Source organism: Zeugodacus cucurbitae, chromosome 5 (genome assembly GCF_028554725.1).
Source record: "Zeugodacus cucurbitae isolate PBARC_wt_2022May chromosome 5, idZeuCucr1.2, whole genome shotgun sequence".
Lineage (NCBI taxonomy): Eukaryota > Metazoa > Arthropoda > Insecta > Diptera > Tephritidae > Zeugodacus > Zeugodacus cucurbitae.
In genome coordinates this window covers 66,513,455-66,531,836 of record NC_071670.1, presented here as the reverse complement: position 1 = coordinate 66,531,836, position 18,382 = coordinate 66,513,455, and the positions used below count along the sequence as shown (strand labels likewise).

The following is an 18,382-nucleotide window of genomic DNA, read 5'->3' as shown; positions in this document are numbered from 1 at the left end:
CTTAGCAACTGATACCTACCTGCCCGAGTAGAACAAAATGAAATTGTCCGCAATGGCAAAAACTTTGCTGTCGTTAGCTTTTTTTACAATCGTCATTAATAATGTTTTGGCTAGCCCTTCATCTGGCGACATAGACCTGAGTCAAATAAATGTTAACGACCTTAAGCAAAACTTACCTGCAGAGTTTGCCAATACGAATCTGACACTGGACGACGCTAAAACTCTACTACGCGACAAATGTGTGGAAGTGGCTGGCAAAGAAAAGGGCGAGGCGGCGTATACGGATATTGAAAACGCTGTAGCAACGCTTACTGAATGCGGTACGAATATACTTAACTACACCGCACTGCAAGCGGAAATCGAAAAAGCAAGCCCGGATGGCGAATTAGATGTCGTTTTCAATAAATATTGTAACAAACAGCCCGAAGCTCTGAACTGCATTAGTGAATTCAACAATAAATTAGCGGTATGCTTGGACAAAGAGGAGAAGGAACATCAAGATGTATTCATGCGCATCGTCAAAAGTCTACTCAGTTTCATATGCCACAAGGGAGGTGATCAAATAGCGCTATTTATTGCAGAGAAAGGACCCGAGTGTCTGGATTCAAAGAAGGATGACATACAGAATTGTATCAACAGCACATTCTCTGGTTATATCCCGAAAAATGGCATTGAGAATATCAAATCATTACCAAAATTCGTAATGGGCATGAAACAATGTGGCGAAATGGAGGAGCTGGAAAAGTGCATTGTGCAGAAGTTGGAGACATGCAGTGAGATTACACCAGCTAATATTGTGGAATCAATGTTCCGCTTTATTAAAAATGAAACGATCTGTCACAATGCACCGCGTGTAGCAAAACAAGCATCCATAACAAGTGGTGTAAATAGTAGTGCAATGCTACAACAGCTTGGGGGCGTAATGTGGCTGATAGCTGCAAGCTTATTGCACCAAATTATAAAACGTGTGCAGACGTAGGTTGTCGCGTACACATATTATTACAAATACTAATTCAAGCAAATAGTAATGTGATGTACAAAAATACCCCCTATAATTCGTGTATACATTATATGCACACTCCTTTAAATGAATCATTTTAATATTTTTTATATTTTTTTGCACCATCCGATATAGTAATTGTAAAGGTAATGCGGAAGTATTTCGTGCACTAGTGACACGTTTGTAAATGGGGTACTTGTAAATTTGCAGAATTATAGGTGCCGTATGATTATAAAAGCAAATTTGAGAAATTTTACAAATTTGAATCTCATAAGGCACAAATACCACACATACTACTATAAACATATTTTTTAGGTCCTTAATTATTTAAGACTTAATTGTTTTTTATTTACGCTACACAACCTATAAAGTAATCTCTAGAAAGGGTATTTTGCCAAAATCAAATTTAACAAAAATCTCATTTTAAACATTTATTTGAAATATGTTCGAAAAATATTAAAATACGAAAATATATAAATACGAAAACAACTATGTAAGGTCAATCAAAATGTATTTTGTATTGAACCAAATAGCTGCGATAACACACTAAATGTCGTGAAACAAATTCAATCGAAGTACATACATGCCAAATGCAATAAATTAATGTTAATGGCTTATTGTATACGTGTGTGTGTACATAGGGATAATGTGCGAAAAAATATTAAGTGTGTATTATAGTTAAGTAGAAGGTTTGTACTTTTGTTAGCAACTACATATGTATGTAAGAATAATGTAAAACGTAGTAGTTACTACCTGTAATTGAAATTGATTTATTTCAATAAAGCAAAATACAATATATGAATACTATAATTGTGTGTTTTCACATCTCTTTATAAGTCAAGGGTCAAAGCTACGCTTGCGGAAACCTTATTACACAAATGTGCATACATAAAATAAATAATAGCAATAACCCACATTTGGTAAACGTTAGCTTTAAACAATTTTCGCAACAATTACTTTGCTATTTCTTCTATTTATCAGCTTGTTTTCTTGCTTCTTTTTGTCTTCTCTGTAATGAGACGAATTTAATTTCTAGTGTATGTAATTTGAACTTTGCCCGGCTTTGATACAGCGAAGCGTGAATCTTCCATAGGTATGAGTGTGTGTACGCTCTGTATTCCGCGCTTTCAAACTGGTTCGTACTTGCGTTTCTATGTAATTTTCAGCATTTCCATCAAATGTTTATATTTGTACGTACATACATATGCACTTTTAGTTCATGTATTTTAAGTTTATGCGTTTATTAATAATTTTTATTTATATAATTCCTTGACCTTCACGTTGGAAAATGTTAAGACAATATGCAGTTTTAGTTGTGGTTTTCAAATTATGAAATTAATTTTAATTTATAAATGTATTTTTTCAATAGTATTTTGTTTAATTAATTCTCATTGAGAAAGTGCAACGGCTTTGCAAAGTAAAAAAAGTTAATAACTTTTGCGTAAATTTTTCTTGAGTTATTTTTGGGTTCATATTTAAATCTATGTATGTATGTATATGCATGTATGCATTTGAATATTCAGTGTTAGCAACTATATGATATAACGGTATCTTGAATTTGTATTAAAAACGATAAGAAGACTCTGACTCAAATTCAAACTGTGGTTGAAGGATTTAGATAAGAAATTTTAGTCAACTCTTATAAGTATGTTTTATTTTGCTTTAGCAAAACTTGTGTATGCAAGTACATATCCCGTGATACTTAGCGTTAGTTTGTTTTTTTAAATAGTTCAATGTGATTTAAAGATATAGTACAATAATAAAAACAATTATAAACATACATTTGTATGTGATTACAAGTAAGTACACAAGTACGTGATTGGCATTTGTTTAAGAGATGTAAGTGAGCAAATCAAAGTTCATGATATTTGTAAGCGAATGAGCACAAATTGTTCTGAACACATGAGTCGACATAAAAATAATCTTTCAACCACAAAACTAGTCAACAGCTGCATTTAAATCAATTTCTTATTAATTACTCATAAACGAATTTCTCAATAGTCTGAATGAATATTGTAAATGCCATTCGCTTAGAAACCAATTTAAAGAGAGAAACTCTCTTCACTACGGCGTACACTAGTCAGACAGCATCCCATTAAAAGTAGAGTCTGGTCAATCTCTTACGAGAAAGTGCATATGCATCTGCAAATTGAGACTTTATTAGAGAGGCAGGCACTGTATTTGATTTAATCATAATTGATTTAACGTGGACATCGGACAATGTTAGGACTTCAATGAAGCGTGGAACAATTATGCCTCTCATGAGCAACATAACAATATGAAAAATAAACCATAACAGTACTAGGTACCATTTGTCTTAAATACACATGAGTATTTCCATATTTGCGCTCATTTCCACCTACTTACAACGATTTACATTTATTGGCTTCCAATAATTATGTGACACAAGATACTCGTAACCTGCCGTGGGTTGCTATTAGGTAAGCATATTATTGGAATCGTTGCGCAGAAAAGCGCATTAGCTGGAAAAAAGAAATGTACGTCAATATAATACCAGTGTGTGAATATATATTTCAACAAACCAATTATAAGTAACTGAATGTGAATGCTCAGGGACTTTATGCGCCTCATATCTTTTATTTATGCAAGCTTACTATTAATTTTAAGAATTTTATTCTTTCCAAATAAATGATGAATGAATTAATGTATTCAACCGATTACAGCTTTAAATAATAACATTAGTTTGATTTTGAAAAACATACGATTTTACTAAGATTTTATTAAAGTTCATCAAATAACGTTTTTATATTCCGTTTAGGGTCAGCTAATCCATTAATAAGTTCCGTTTGTTGATGCACCTTCTACAGTGTTTTCCAAAGTGTTAAAGGAAATGGTTTCTCATAAAAAAACAAAACAACAATAAATCAGTTAACAACAACAAGCACGTTGAAGACATCGTCGAATTCATTCACAATAGTGATCAGCTGTTTCAGTTTTTTGATAATACAAGTAATCAAAGTGATTACGTTTCTGACAAACTCGTATCTTTATCATTTATTAAACAAACTTTTTATTAGGAAAATTATCAAAATTTGTTCTAGTTCTAACATACATATAGAAACAAATCAAAAACATGTCTATTTTTAAGAATGCGAGAAGAACTCACCTACTCAAAACGCTCGGGAAATTCGGTAAGGGAATTGTTTCTAATAAGTTGTTTTGTTTGTAATAAATGTGATGCCTTCTTCTACCAGACCACATTGCATTTCTGTCATCGTCAGCGTCCTCATCGGATGCACCGGCTGCTGCACCACAGAGCAAGAGTTTCTTACAGACACTACGTTCCGAAACATTTGGACAACCCACTTATGTGACACATCCACATCTGATAAACGAGGGTGAGCTTGTTACTGGACAAAATGTGGAAACATTTCGTGAGCGTCGTATGCGACTTATGAGTGGCATACAAAAATACGCTGAAGACCATAAAGCAGATCAACAAATGAAAAAATCAAATTTGGTAAAATGTCATTTACAGTAAAATTGTTATAAATCTCTTTTATGTGCTTACAACCAACACACTTCAAGGTAATTGTGCCGTCCGCATCTAAGAAATATATGAGCGATAAGATTCCCTATGTGTTTCGTCAAAATTCTGACTTCTATTACTTGAGTGGTTGTCTGGAACCCGACTCTGTGCTCGTCATGTCCATAAACGATAAGGAAGACATCAAGTCCATGCTATTTATGCGGCCAAAGGATAAGCATGCTGAAATGTGGGATGGCTCACGTACTGGTGTTGAGAATGCGCCCGAATTTTTCGGCGTTGACGAAGCATACACAGTGCAACAATTTTCAGAGATACTCAAGAAGCATATCGCCAGCGAAAAACCACTCATTTGGTATGATATACCCGCTTCAGATCAACAGAGCATAACAAGCGATGTGCAAACTGTAGCTGGCGCTATTTCAGCGCTCAACTCACCCGCTACATTTGTGCAAAGCATGCGTCTATTTAAATCGGTTTGTGAACAAGAACTGATGCGTAAAACATGCCAAATCGCTTCAAGAGCAATAAATGAGGTTATAAGTGAATCGCGGCCGGGCATCTCAGAGCATCACCTATTCGCTGCAGTTGATTATAAGTGTCGTATGAAGAATGCCAGCTACTTGGCCTATCCGCCGGTGGTGGCGAGTGGAAATAATGCAACCACCATACACTACATTAACAATACGCAATTGACCAAAAGTGGTGAAATGGTGCTTATGGATGCTGGTTGCGAATATGGCGGTTACACAAGTGACATCACACGCACATGGCCCATAGATGGTACATTCACACCCGCGCAAAAAGTCCTCTACGATGTGTTGTTGCAATTGCAGAAAGAGTTGATAAGTAAGCGCAAAAAATATATTTAATGCTTCTTATTTACCGTTAATTATTTATACCATATATGTGCTTGTAGCTACCTTGTTGAAACCCGGTGGCGAAACATTGGATGAACTATTCGATACAATGTGCATCAAGCTGGGCAAGTATTTGCAAGAAGTCGGTATTGTGCCCAAGGATATCGCGGACGATAACGGTTATGCGCGTGTAAGTGATTCGCATTTGAAATATGAAAAATATGGTTTTTAACATTTTAATATTTTTTTGCAGGCCGGTTACAATTTCTGTCCACATCATGTCTCCCACTATCTGGGCATGGATGTGCATGATACACCCCTGATGCCGCGTACATTGCGTATGTTGCCGGGCATGGTGTGCACCGTAGAACCGGGAATTTATATAGCGCACGACCGCAAGGATGTGCCGAAAGAGTTTCGCGGCATCGGTATACGTATTGAGGACGATGTGCTAATCACCGCTGACAATAACGTGGAGCTACTTACGGCGGAATGTGTAAAAGAGCGTGAAGAAATTGAAAATATATTTTTAGCCAAGCGATAAAAAACACATTTATTTGTAAAAAAAAAAATATAATAATTTCTACATTGTGGTTGTAATGTAAAGACTTGGCGGTAAAGCCAGCTTAATTTATTTTGTTCTAGTGTTAAAAAAAAAACTAAAATAAACGGGTATTAACAACTAACTAGCGAAAATGTTTAAAAAAATTGTGTGCTGTATTTTTTCTTGCCAATGAAAATGGACATGCGTGTCATGGCGTCCGCATGCGCCGTCACATAAGTGTGCTCTGGTTCATAGAACTCCGTTACAATACCTGGAAGCGTTAGTTTTTATTTATTTAAAAAAAAATTATATTAAAAATTCGCAACTTACGCTCTTCTACGTCCTCATAAGCTGAGAATAGGCTTACAGGAGCTGGCTTCATTTCGGTCAAATGTATGCATTTCAATTCAACCAATATTTCGAGTAGAAACATTATCTCCACTGGTGGCAAATGTGGAAACTTCGCGCAAATATCTAAAATCATGCAACCCGAACGACTAATGCATTCGGTGAGTATAGAGCCCAACCAACGATCCAATACACGTCGGTTAATAGTGCCATTCAGACGTATCCAAGGATGTGGCTTCATCACAATGATGTCGCTGTAATATAAAGATGTTTAGAGTACGACAAATTTTACTGTTATTCATTTAATATTTAATATAACATATTCAAAAGAAATTTGTTCGAGGCTCGACCTAACCTCAATATTAAAATTCTCATTTACCATCGCTGCACTATAAATTTGTTTGTAGTACGTCAAATTAATTACAGCTATTAATATAATTAACAAGAACATTTTTTGACTCGACCTAACCTAACCTCAAAATTCAAAATATCATTTGTCACTATATATTACCTCTTGCTATCCTTTTCCTTGTTCTTTCCTTCTTTACTTGCGCTTTCAAACCGTTTCACTGGCTTCGGCACGCGCTTACTTACTCGCTGATCTTCGACCTTGACATCTTCAGCCAATTTCGCTTTTTTGCTGGCACTAGCTTCATCAGCCTCATCGCTGTCCGCTACTTCCGTACTACCGCTTGTACTGGGTTCAGCAACGCTTGCGCCGCGTTTCAGACTCACCGTGCCATCGGGTCCCAACTTTTCACGCTCCAGCCTTTTGAGATGGAAGGTGTGCACGACCCATGGACGTATGTGGGTTTTATGCACATACATGAGCGTGGCAACACCAACACGTTTGACGAGATAATGTTCGGAGAGTAGACGCAAAGCGCGCGAAAGAAATTGTGCGTAGGGGAATTCACGCTGAATGAAAAAGAATTGCATTTTATTTATTTCAAGATTTTTTTGATAAAAATTAATTACCAGCAATTCTGTGACGGGCACGCCGAGCTTACGCGCTTCAATAAATCGCAGCAGGTCTTCAACATGCTGTTGCTCCATAGCATTAAAGCCGAGCTTACTCAATTTCGGTTTAAGCGCGTCGAAGGTGTTGTCGGTGTACTTCCAATGCGATTCGCTGAAATATAATATTTCTTCAAATTCACAAATTTTACTCGAATCGAACAGTCAATTTACTCACTCCACTATTTTCCTCAACATATGCTCACGATCCAGCTCAGTCTCCAACAAAAGCTTGGAAACGCATATGTCATTGTGCAGCTCGTTGTCTTCAGTTGTGTTGCGCAAAGTTGTGTTGGCCTCCAACTGCAATGTGGGCAGATTCACTACGAAGACATCCTGCGCACGCGCAAGCCGCTCCTCCTTGTTGAGCGTGGGCTCATACTCGTCGTTTTTGTCATTGTCCTCCTCGGCCACATTGAACTGCAGTATTTCGCAGCATAACTGATGCCAATCAATTGTCTTGTTCACCTTCACATTCGCCGACACGCGGCCGAGATCCTTGCGCTCATAAGCGGTCTCTTTTTCGCGCCAAAACGACTCCAGCATGCGCACAAGCGTCAGCAAATTCGAAGACTCCACAGTAACGGAGCAGCCACTCAATGCCAAATTCAGCAATTTCTGTGGCGGCATCTCTGTCAACTCGCGCAAAATGTTGCGCTTCTCCTGCACTATCCGCTCGATGGCATTGATGTAGTTGGCATGCTTGAGCACACAGTTGAAGGGGCACTCAATGCTCAGTGTGTCGTGTTCGTCGTCCTTATGCATTATGCGACTGAAATTTATCTCCACCTCCTGATTGAGGTGATCGAGTGCGCAGAAGAAGTGTAGATGCCGCGTGGGCAATTTCGATATGAAGTCGTAGGGGCTGTAGGTGATTTTATAGCTCAAATTGGCGGGTTGGAACTTAACGCGGACCTTTAAGTAAAAAAAATGAAATTAAATAACGGGTTTAATGAAGTAAATAGCGGTTTTAACGAAGCAACTAGCAACTTACCTGCTTCTCGCTGGCTTCACTTTCGAAGTTCTTCGTGTATTCTGTTTCGGGCGCATTATCGAAAATGCAATGATAGTGATCGAGTATGCGATCCATTGAAGACAACGTCTGTCTTTGCTCGGCATCAACAGTCAATATATTGCTGGGCAATTTGATGTTACATTTCCAAAAGTTGCGCGCCAAACCCTCGGTTATGAAGAACAGCTGTCCGGCATTAGGCGAACGCAGCTCTACAATGTTGTTTACTGGCGGCGCCTTACTTGTGGTTGGCTGCTCCATAAACTCCTCTTTGGGCTTCAACAGAATACCCAAAGCGCTCTCAAAGAAACCAAAGAGCGAGTCGTAAACGAAATACGGTATGCGCAGATAAAATAAGCGCCGCTGGTAATGCACCGACAGCGAGTAAGCCGGGCTCGTCAGTTGGCTGGGCAACATTTCGATGTTCTTGCGTTTATTCGCCACGATCAAGGCGCCATTGCGCGCTATATTAAAGGCACGTTGCAGTATTTCCTCGGAGAATTTCTTGAAAATCTCAAATGCTTGTGCCGTATAGGTGGTCTTGTCGAGCGCCGAACACAGCGAACTGTGCAGCACATTAATGGCGAGCGTTGTGAGCGCATCCTGTTCATTGCTAGGGTCATTGTATTTCATAAGCTTCTCTTCCGTGGCCGCCAGCCGTTTCACATACAGACGCTCGAACTCTTCGAGGCTGTCGGGTATCGTGAAACGTGGACGCGTAGCGGTAATCGACTCCTTGCCCTTAAAATTGTGCACCAACTCATGCAGGAAATGCAAAAGTTGTATGAAATGCACCGCCAAAGCGTCGCAGTACTCTTCACGCTCCGGGTAGACAGTTTTCAGTTCTTGCAGAAAATTGTCGCCATAACGGCGCTGAATTTCAACATTGGTTTGCAGCGTGTGCACCCAAGTGGGGACCTCTGGTATATGCCGGCCTTTCTTCACGATATACTGCATGCGGCGATGACACGCCTGCGTCGTCTTGTTGCGTATGCCTAGGTTGTGTCGGATGACGTCACGACAAATCTTGCCGACCACCATGAGTCCCAGCACCGGCACCGGCGCGGCGATGTAGATGTAGACAGCGCGTGCTAACTTCAGCAAATCATCCTCGTCCTTGTCCCAGCTGGCGCGCAGTGTGCGCATGTTCTTCAGCGCATCGCGATCGACGGCGTCGCGCATGGAAGCCGATTTCTTTTTGGCGCTACGTTTTATTGCCACCGCATGCGGCAGACGCTTCACATGCGCGCCATGCAAGCGTGTCTTGCGCAAACCCATGAGACGCAAGTGTTTGCTACTCGTGTTGCGCAATAACGGTATGCGGCCCGTGCGTGTTTGCACCGGTTTCACGCTGGTGCGCAGCACCCACGACCAGCTGCGCAGCGCATGCGCAAAGAGATGCGCCGCGAAACCGGCCGCACCAGCGCGATCGCCGGGCACTTCACCGTTATCGTAATGCGGTGCATCATCGAAGCTTACGGCGGGTAGAAATGTCAATTCCTTACGAGATTCGGACTTCTCATTATGCTTGGCGCTTAGCAAGCCGAGTTTGGTGTAAACACAAATGCGATGCACATGCGTCCAGTACATGATGATATCCTCGAATGTGGCGAAATGGAAATTCAGCTCTTCGTATTTGCGCTCCGTATTGACTTTGGCGTAACTCGCCTCCGAGGGTGTTGTATCGAGTATTTGCGTACGCCGATTGAGATATACCCAAATCATCATTGTGTCTTTGAAATTTACGCTCTCCCCCACCTGTATTAAACCCATGTGATTCAAGAGCTTCAGCACCATAGTGCAGATGCGTTGCAAGTACATGCGATTTATTTGATTTTGCAACTCCAACGGCAATTGGCGTATGAGATAGTGCTGGCGTATGGGATGTGTTAGATAATCATCGAGCACATTGCCACCGCTTGGTTGGAAGCGAAATATTTTATTGAATATGGACAGTGGCATGCGGTCAATGGCGTCCAGAAAGTTCACCCAACCAGCCGGCTTGTCGGCATACTTCGGCAGCGGCGGTATGAAGGTGCGCCAGTTAAGCTCTGACAAATAACTATGCTGCACCTCTACGCCAGCGTGTAAACTTTCCAGAAACTCGTTTACCTGCAACGCTGGCTCGCGTTCTTTCCAGGTGCGCAGCAAAGGCTCGTCGATTTCTAGCATCTGCTTGTTTTCGTTCAGCTCAACCACGATATAGAAAAGAAATTCGTGCATATAACGGGATATAAGAAATTTCGGCGGTTTCGGCAGTTGCTCGGCTGAGGTGTGCGGCGCGGTGGACTTATTGTCGCTTGCTTTGGACACCTTACGCGAAAGTTTTGCCGCGCTCTGTCGCAACATACGCAGTTTATTCTGTTTCTTTTGCTCCTCACGCTGTCGGGTCATTAAGAGCATATTTTTTAAACGCTTCACTTCCCTATCTACCAGCATGTGATCTTTATCGATTTCTGGATGCGCGACGTAATGGTAATTACGAACGTGCTCTTGATATTTCAGACGTATCTCGTAAGCCTTTAAATTATCGGTCTTCTTCATTTCCATGAACATGCGCCGCAACGACTTGAAGCAAATTTCATCTTTGAAACCACGCAGCCGTTCCACCTCCTGTAATTTCGTACGTAAAACAACGGTCTGCATAAGCGCATGCTCGTTTAACTGTTGAATGATAAAATCGCGACGGGACTGTTGACGGCTGGTGAGTGTTACGCGGAATGGCTTGTCTTTATGTACATACTCCTCCACGGTGGCTTTGACTTGTGGACAGTCGACAGCGAAGGTTTCTTCCAACTGTGGTTTAGGCTGAAATTGCGCGCAATTACACAGTGAAATATATAAGAAAATAATGCTTGACATACCGCCAAAGTGTGGAATTTGATCATTTCCACAGGTTTTTCAGCGCCCTTTTCTTTCGACAATTTCTCAGCATTAATTACCTCCAAGGCTACAAATCTAAAGCGCGCAAATTAATCAAATAAGTTACACAAATATATTTAATTTAACTGTACTTATGTATACGTTGTCGGCCCTCATCGACGATATGCGGTACTATGAGGCCGTCACGTTGCATAGCTTTGACCATCTGCCGCACTATACAGTGCGACTCACTGAGATAATTGGAGAGCTCTGTGTGACTGCAACCCCGCGTGCCATGACGCACAACGGCGCGATAGAATTCATCCTTCAGCGGCATATCAACAAAAGAATGCTTGTTATCGGTGAAAGCGTCTTTAAAACTAATTCCCGTCTCCTTTTCATCCTCAGTAACTTCTTCTACCAGCGCTTCTAAGGGTGTTTCTGGGCTGCGCAGGGTAATCGCTAGAACACTAAGATCTTTTCCTTTACCGCTTTTCTTGCCGGTCAGCACTTTCTGTAAAATTAAATAAAAAAAATACATTTCATGTCTCAATTTTACATTATATTGTGTGGTGAATATAGTCATTTTACTTACTTTCACCTCAAAGATACGCCGAAAGAAGGTAGTCAGTACAAGACGTCGAAATGTGGATTTACGTTGAAACACTGGTACAGTGGCGCGCAATTCGGTTAACGGTAAGTTTTGTTGTTCCGATTTTTTTACCAACTCATAAATTTTCTCAATCAGATTAACAATATTTCGTGGTATGTCCGGCACGTACTGTGGTAAATTTAGTAAAGAGGTGAAAACGAGACGATCCTCACGAAATTCATGAAATGGTTGCTGGGTTATCAAACCAAAATTAACCAGTTTTTGTCTAAAAGTATGTAATCAAGAGATATGCTTCGCCATATAAGATGTATTTTTGCAAATATTTACTTGTTATAAAAGATGACAGATGAGTCCTTGCAAAACTGGTATAGCGAATAAGGTCCGGAAGTTGTCTCTCCATTATAACGTGCGCGTCCAACAGCTTCCCAAAAACAGTATTGCACGAGTGTTAAGTCACGCGGTATGGGCTTATTTCGTGGTGTAAGCACACAAAAGCGCAATTCTTGTGAGGCCACTATTACAAAGCGTCTATCCCACCTATAACAGATAATTATATTAAGAGCGTATTCGAATTCATATAAAGCTGCCGCTCACTTTTCCAATACAGCTTCGGCGCTTAATTCGTTCACTTCAGCAGGTTCTATTTTCTTGCGCTCCTTGTAGAATTCACACGAACCACGTATTTCACCATCTTCAATTGGCACATATTTGTAACGCATAAACTTACTGGGATCCTATAAGGGCAATTAATATATTTATCTTTAAATGAAGAAGAAAAAAAAAACGTTGGGTACAGTACAAACCGGCATAATAGGTACACCGAAATCCGGATCTAAATGTGAAAAGCGACTCTCGCATTGCACTGTTGGTCTCTCCGTTGGTAATTCATAAAAATCTAACTGATGTGTGTTTTGTTTTATGAAATTCCACACGCGATTTGTCACATCCGAAGTCAAAGGCAGTTCTACTTCCAGATCAATACTTAAGTATGCCCATAGTGCTAAAAGAATAAACATTATGAAGTATTTTGCGAAAATTGATTTATAAAATTCCAGTACATGGTAATGATATGCCTTCTAAACCTTCCAAAGCGATTTCTTCTAATATCGCACGGGAAATCGGACAACGTCGAATGGGACGAGCCATATTTTTTTGACTTTTATGAAACTGTGATTAGATTTTCTCCACACACACTAGATAAAAACCGACTTGGAGAACTCAGCGTTTAGAAATATACAATAGCTAGCATTGTATATTTTGGTAAACAATTAATTATAGCTTGTTTTGGTTTTTGTAGTTTCTGAAAATGCTAGATTCTCTTCACTATGCAATTGTTTTGTTTATAAGAAACATTAAACATATGTTTACTACAGTTAACTTCAAACTATCTGTAAAATTGAATTAAAAATGTATTTTTAGCGGATTACAAAAGTTTAGAAAAAAGGCTATATTATTTAATGACAAATTCTGCACTAATTATCTAAAATTTGTTATTTCCATTTATTATTCTTGTTAAAAGTGGTTTTTTAAAAAAGTATTTATTTAACCATTTAAACATTTGTGAATATTTTAATTCATTCACAATGGCATGCCGGCTGTTCTTGTTGTTTTGTTTACAAATATAAACATTCGAATTTTTATACATATTGCTTATTGAAAATAAGTTAAATAATTTGCTAAATAAACAAATATTTATTAACGATCAACGTTCACTATTATTAATATACGCTTCAATCGTGTTTTCATTACAATTTATTATAAATAATTTGTACAAAACGGGTAAACATTCTTCAAAGGATTAGAACTCTAGCAGAATGTCCAAATCGTCGAAACATTCGAAGAAATCTAGCACTGCTGATGAGGAAACTAATTTAATTAATTTCTCATTTTGCGACCACAAATCCTCCTTCAGACATTTGCTGCAAGGCGACGATAAACACGCTGCTCCTATTGTAGAGGATGAGACCGATTTTTGGAAATTTGTAAATAAATATGAAAGTATGTTGCGCAGTGCGGGACAACCAATACTCGGAAAACCCTTATCAGATAACGAATTGAATAAGTCTGAACCATTTCACAAACTCAAATACATATCACTGCAATTGGAACGTGGTAGTGACTCCGAACAACTTCGCCGTGGATGTCACAATACTGATGAACGCATATTTACGAAACTAAAAGCTCGACAATTTAGAGAAATTGTGCACATCTATCTCGATTTTAAGCAAAAGGAAAGATTTGCAAAAATCAAAAAATTACGCAAATCCCAGAAATCATTACCAATCGCAAATTTCAAACAAAAAATACGGGAGGAGCTCGAAAAAACTCGTGTACTGATTATAGCTGGCGACACTGGTTGTGGCAAGTCCACGCAAGTACCACAGTATTTATATGAATTTGGTTATCGTAGCATAGCATGTACACAACCGCGCCGCTTGGCTTGTGTTTCACTGTCCAAAAGGGTTGCACACGAAATGCTTGACGATTATGGCACCAAAGTTGGTTTTCAAATACGATTTGAGAAAAATAAAACAAAAAATACGAATATACTGTTCATCACCGAAGGTCTACTATTAAGACAAGTGAGCTTACATATTTATAATATATTCTGCAGATTTAATGTTTTGAAATTTGTTTTTGTTTTTCAGTTGGCAGTGGATGTGAATTTGGAGCAATATGATGTGCTCATATTGGACGAGATACATGAACGTAATCTCTTCGGTGATTTCTTGTTGGGCGTCACTAAATGTTTGCTGCACGCCAAACCAGATTTAAAGCTAATACTTATGTCAGCCACCATAAATGTGGAATTATTTCATAATTACTTTCAAAATGAGGGTGCTGCACTCATAGAGGTGCCCGGCAGATTATATCCGATTAAAATGATGTTTATGCCACCACCAAGTCTGGAACTGAAAGGTGGCGCAGGTGGTAGCAAAACTGCCAAAAGCACCAATCGCTTGGATCCAGCGCCGTACATACAAGTTTTGAGTTTGATTGATCAAAAATATCCAAGTGAGAGCTGATTGATTATTAAATAAGTTATTTTGTTTTTTGTTTGAGTGTTTTGAAATTTGAGTTAACTAAAACCAAAATATATTTACAGCAACTGAACGCGGTGATGTGCTAATCTTTGTTAGTGGCGTAAACGAAATCACAACTGTCTGCGATGCAGCCAAGGAATATGCTGAACAAAACTCACATTGGATTATTTTACCGCTGCACAGCGGGTTGGCGCTAGCCGATCAAGACAAAGTTAGACTGATAAATAGCTCTTATATATTCGAGTGTATTCACGTTTCATTAACAGGTGTTCGACTACGCACCAGAAGGCATGCGCAAATGCATTGTCTCCACAAACATTGCAGAAACGTCACTCACCGTCGATGGAGTGCGCTTCGTTATCGATTCTGGCAAGGTGAAGGAAATGAGTTATGATGCCACGTGCAAAGGTCAACGCTTAAAAGAGTTTTGGGTTTCAAAATCCTCAGCAGAGCAGCGTAAGGGACGTGCTGGACGTACAGGACCAGGCGTAAGTGTTGAAAATATAAATATTAATTTTGTATACATCTTCGTATTTTGCAGACATGCTTTCGCCTCTTCTCAGAGAAACAGTATGCCACTTTCGAAGCTTACCCCACACCAGAAATATTCCGTGTGCCTTTGGAAACAATACTCCTACAAATGATCGCAATGGGCTTACCAAATGTGCGTTCATTCCCATTTATTGAATCGCCCGAAGAAGAATGCATTGAGCAGGCCATTTGGTCTCTGAAGCAACATGTGAGTTTCGCAAATTTTTTTCCGAATAAACTGTAAACAATATATTTCTATATTATAGAATGCGCTTGCAGTGGACGAAAAGATCACACCGCTCGGCAAGTCACTCTCCAATTTACCGGTAGAGATCACAATCGGCAAAATGCTGCTTATGGGTTGTGTTTTCCCTGATGTTGAGAAGATTTTAACGCTTGCAGCCACAATGAGTGTACAGAATCCCTTTACAAATCGCGCCTATACGGATCGCAAGTGTGAGGTTAGTGGCTGACATATTTAAATAGTGTAAAATATATATTTGAAAATTTTAATCTGCCTTGCAGCAAGAACGTGAGCCCCTGCAGTCCGATCAAGGTGATGTGTTCACTTTGTTGCGCTCCTATCACGAGTGGTTACAATTGAAATGGCATAATGAGAATACGCGAAAATGGTGTCATAAACTTGGCATTGAGGAGCAACGGTATGTGTCAACATTAAAAACATTCAAATCATAATTGTTTTGTGCACCCAACGGTTCACGAAAAAGTACATAAGATCCTTTATGTTCCATGTAAGAATTATAACTGTTTTCAAAGCTAGTAGACCCTTTGGGACCGATATTAATCTGATTCTGTTCCGATTTCGTAGACGATATAGTAGGAATAGTTTTTAACTTAATTTCTTCAAACCACCCAATTTCCCTATAGCTTCTACGAGATCACCAAATTGCGCAATCAATTCCAAAATATACTCGAAAGTTGTAACATGACCTGCAAAAATGCGGACAGCGCGCCACTGACCAGCTCGGAGCGTGCGCGGCGACACGGCGAAGTGCGCCAGCTGAAGGCGATCAAACGCCAACAAAAATACCAAGAGCCGCGCAAACGCAAAATACTCAAACACAGCAGTTATGGTGGCGGCGACGATGAGTACGACGACACGTCGGCTGGCGATGACATACGTGACGTGGACTTTCGCCTGCAACACGACGCCGCCAAATTGGAGGTGCTCTTGAACTCCGCCAAAAGCGACAAACTGCGCGATGTGCTGCTACTCAAGCTAATCATAGTCAGCGGCTTCTATCCGCAAATTGCGATCGCCGATGAGTTCAACTACTGCAAGAGTGGCAGTCAGCAATTCTTTCACACATTTCTCAAGCCCTTCATATCCATACATCCGAACGCGTATTTCGCCAAATATTTCGATGTGCTCAAGCTAAATGACAGCGATATACTGGATAAGCCGAACTACTACACGCCGAAGCAGTTGCTCAGTACACGGCATCAAGTGTTGTGCTATCAGTAAGTGTTCACTTTGGAGACGCACATGTCTTGCGGTCTTTTTAACTTTTGTGAAACTTATAAATTTAGGAATTTGCTGGAGACCGCGAAACCCTATCTGATGAACTGCATACGCATGCCCGCGGCGCAGACATTACTGTTATTCTCCTACTCGGTGGACACAAACGCATCCGTCACGCGCATAGTGTGTGATTCGTGGTTGTGCCTTGAGTTTCCCGTGCCGGAGACGGGGTGTGAGCTGCTCTGCCGCGCCATTAAGTTGCGCCGTCTGTGGGCCAAGCTGTTGTCACAGAAACTGACTGGCAAGCATACTCTTTTTCTAATAATCAGTTAAATTGCTTTCAATAACATATCTCTACACCCGCTAGATTTGGTCAACAATGTGGAGAGTCAAAGCGCCAAAAAGCAGCAGCGCGCTAAAGACGAAGAATCCGAACTCTGGGAGTCACTCATCGATTTCATTAGCGCCAATGTGAGCTATACGATCAAACGTTTGCTGCCCGCCGATTTGAAATCGCTCTACACGCACGAGAAACTTAGCAATTTCGAGGCATTCAACGTCAATCCGTTTGCTGCCGACTTTCCCATAAGCCATAACGAAGAGAAGGGCGGCATAAATGTTTTGGAAAATGTGGTTTATGGCTGGTGAGTTGGAATTGATAGATATATCTTTCTTTCTTTTACATTACTAATTTTTACGTTCTCCACTGTCCAACGTAGTCTCCAAGAAGTGCAGTGGACGCTGGCAATGGAGGCGGAAATGCGCCAACACACTTGGGTTTGCAAGACATGCGAAGCAGAATTGGAATTGGATACCATTGAGAAGTTGCTGCACAAAACAAGTGAGTAAAAAACGGTATATATGCATATGTGAATAAAAAATATTCAAAACTTCATGCTTGCAGCTTGTTGTGCACCGAGTACATCTATAACAACAAAAAGCGAACAACACGTTTCACCAACACGGCCTAGCACATCGGGTTCAGGTGGCAAAGGTGGCGCATACATCTGCGAGTTTTGTCAAAAGGAGTTGCGCAATTTGAGTAAAATTGATATTTTAAAACACAAAAAATATTGTAACAAATAACAAAATTAATAAATAAAAATAAAAAAAAAAATTAAAAAAAAATAAAAAATATTAAAAAATAATAAAACAATTTTTTAAAATTATTAAAAAAAATAATAAAAACAATTAAAAAAAAATAATAACAACAATTAAAAAAAAATAATAAAAACAATTAAAAAAAAATAATAAAAACAATTAAAAAAAAATAATAAAAACAATTAAAAAAAAATAATAAAAACAATTAAAAAAAAAATAATAAAAACAATAAAAAAAAAATAATAAATAAAAATAAACAAGTAACGAAAGGTTAATTAAGTTCATGTGTAACCGAACATTTTATGCTTTCGTAATTTATTGATATACTTTTTTTAAGATAATATACAATTTGACCCCATTAGAATAACGAAAATAAAGTATATGAGGGCTGTGGTAATTCCTGATACAATTTCACTAATTTTCACCACCAAAGGTACACTATATCCAAGATTAGTCGCT

The 18,382-nt window shown here is 39.4% G+C and overlaps 4 protein-coding genes across 4 annotated transcripts; 3 read left to right on the top strand and 1 right to left on the bottom strand.

Annotated features, from left to right (window-relative positions):
- The first annotated feature begins 37 nt into the window (after positions 1-37).
- LOC105211755 (27 kDa hemolymph protein) lies at positions 38-1,810 on the top strand. Its single transcript, XM_011183364.3, has one exon. The coding sequence runs from the start codon at positions 38-40 to the stop codon at positions 977-979; it is 942 nt and encodes a 313-aa protein (XP_011181666.2). The 3' UTR covers positions 980-1,810.
- Positions 1,811-3,233: 1,423 nt separating this feature from the next.
- On the top strand, positions 3,234-6,428 carry LOC105211751 (xaa-Pro aminopeptidase 3). Its single transcript, XM_011183359.3, has 6 exons — positions 3,234-3,441; positions 3,780-4,152; positions 4,216-4,481; positions 4,550-5,357; positions 5,428-5,558; positions 5,622-6,428. The coding sequence occupies exons 2-6, from the start codon at positions 4,095-4,097 to the stop codon at positions 5,910-5,912; spliced, it is 1,554 nt and encodes a 517-aa protein (XP_011181661.2). The 5' UTR covers positions 3,234-3,441; positions 3,780-4,094; the 3' UTR covers positions 5,913-6,428.
- Positions 5,932-13,119, bottom strand: LOC105211750 (general transcription factor 3C polypeptide 1). The gene is made up of 13 exons (XM_011183358.3): positions 12,823-13,119; positions 12,568-12,764; positions 12,359-12,498; positions 12,092-12,301; positions 11,747-12,029; positions 11,304-11,665; positions 11,154-11,247; positions 8,272-11,097; positions 7,456-8,192; positions 7,239-7,392; positions 6,772-7,178; positions 6,243-6,514; positions 5,932-6,183 (listed from the first exon to the last, which is right to left on the bottom strand). The coding sequence occupies exons 1-13, from the start codon at positions 12,908-12,910 to the stop codon at positions 6,068-6,070; spliced, it is 5,886 nt and encodes a 1,961-aa protein (XP_011181660.2). The 5' UTR covers positions 12,911-13,119; the 3' UTR covers positions 5,932-6,067.
- Positions 13,120-13,374: 255 nt separating this feature from the next.
- LOC105211854 (probable ATP-dependent RNA helicase DHX34) lies at positions 13,375-17,941 on the top strand. Its single transcript, XM_029039969.2, has 12 exons — positions 13,375-14,346; positions 14,413-14,779; positions 14,871-15,019; positions 15,075-15,296; positions 15,350-15,547; positions 15,606-15,800; positions 15,865-16,001; positions 16,228-16,821; positions 16,891-17,123; positions 17,190-17,466; positions 17,542-17,663; positions 17,727-17,941. Exons 1-12 carry the CDS (start codon positions 13,579-13,581, stop codon positions 17,906-17,908), a joined length of 3,444 nt encoding a protein of 1,147 aa, XP_028895802.2. The 5' UTR covers positions 13,375-13,578; the 3' UTR covers positions 17,909-17,941.
- Positions 17,942-18,382: the final 441 nt, after the last annotated feature.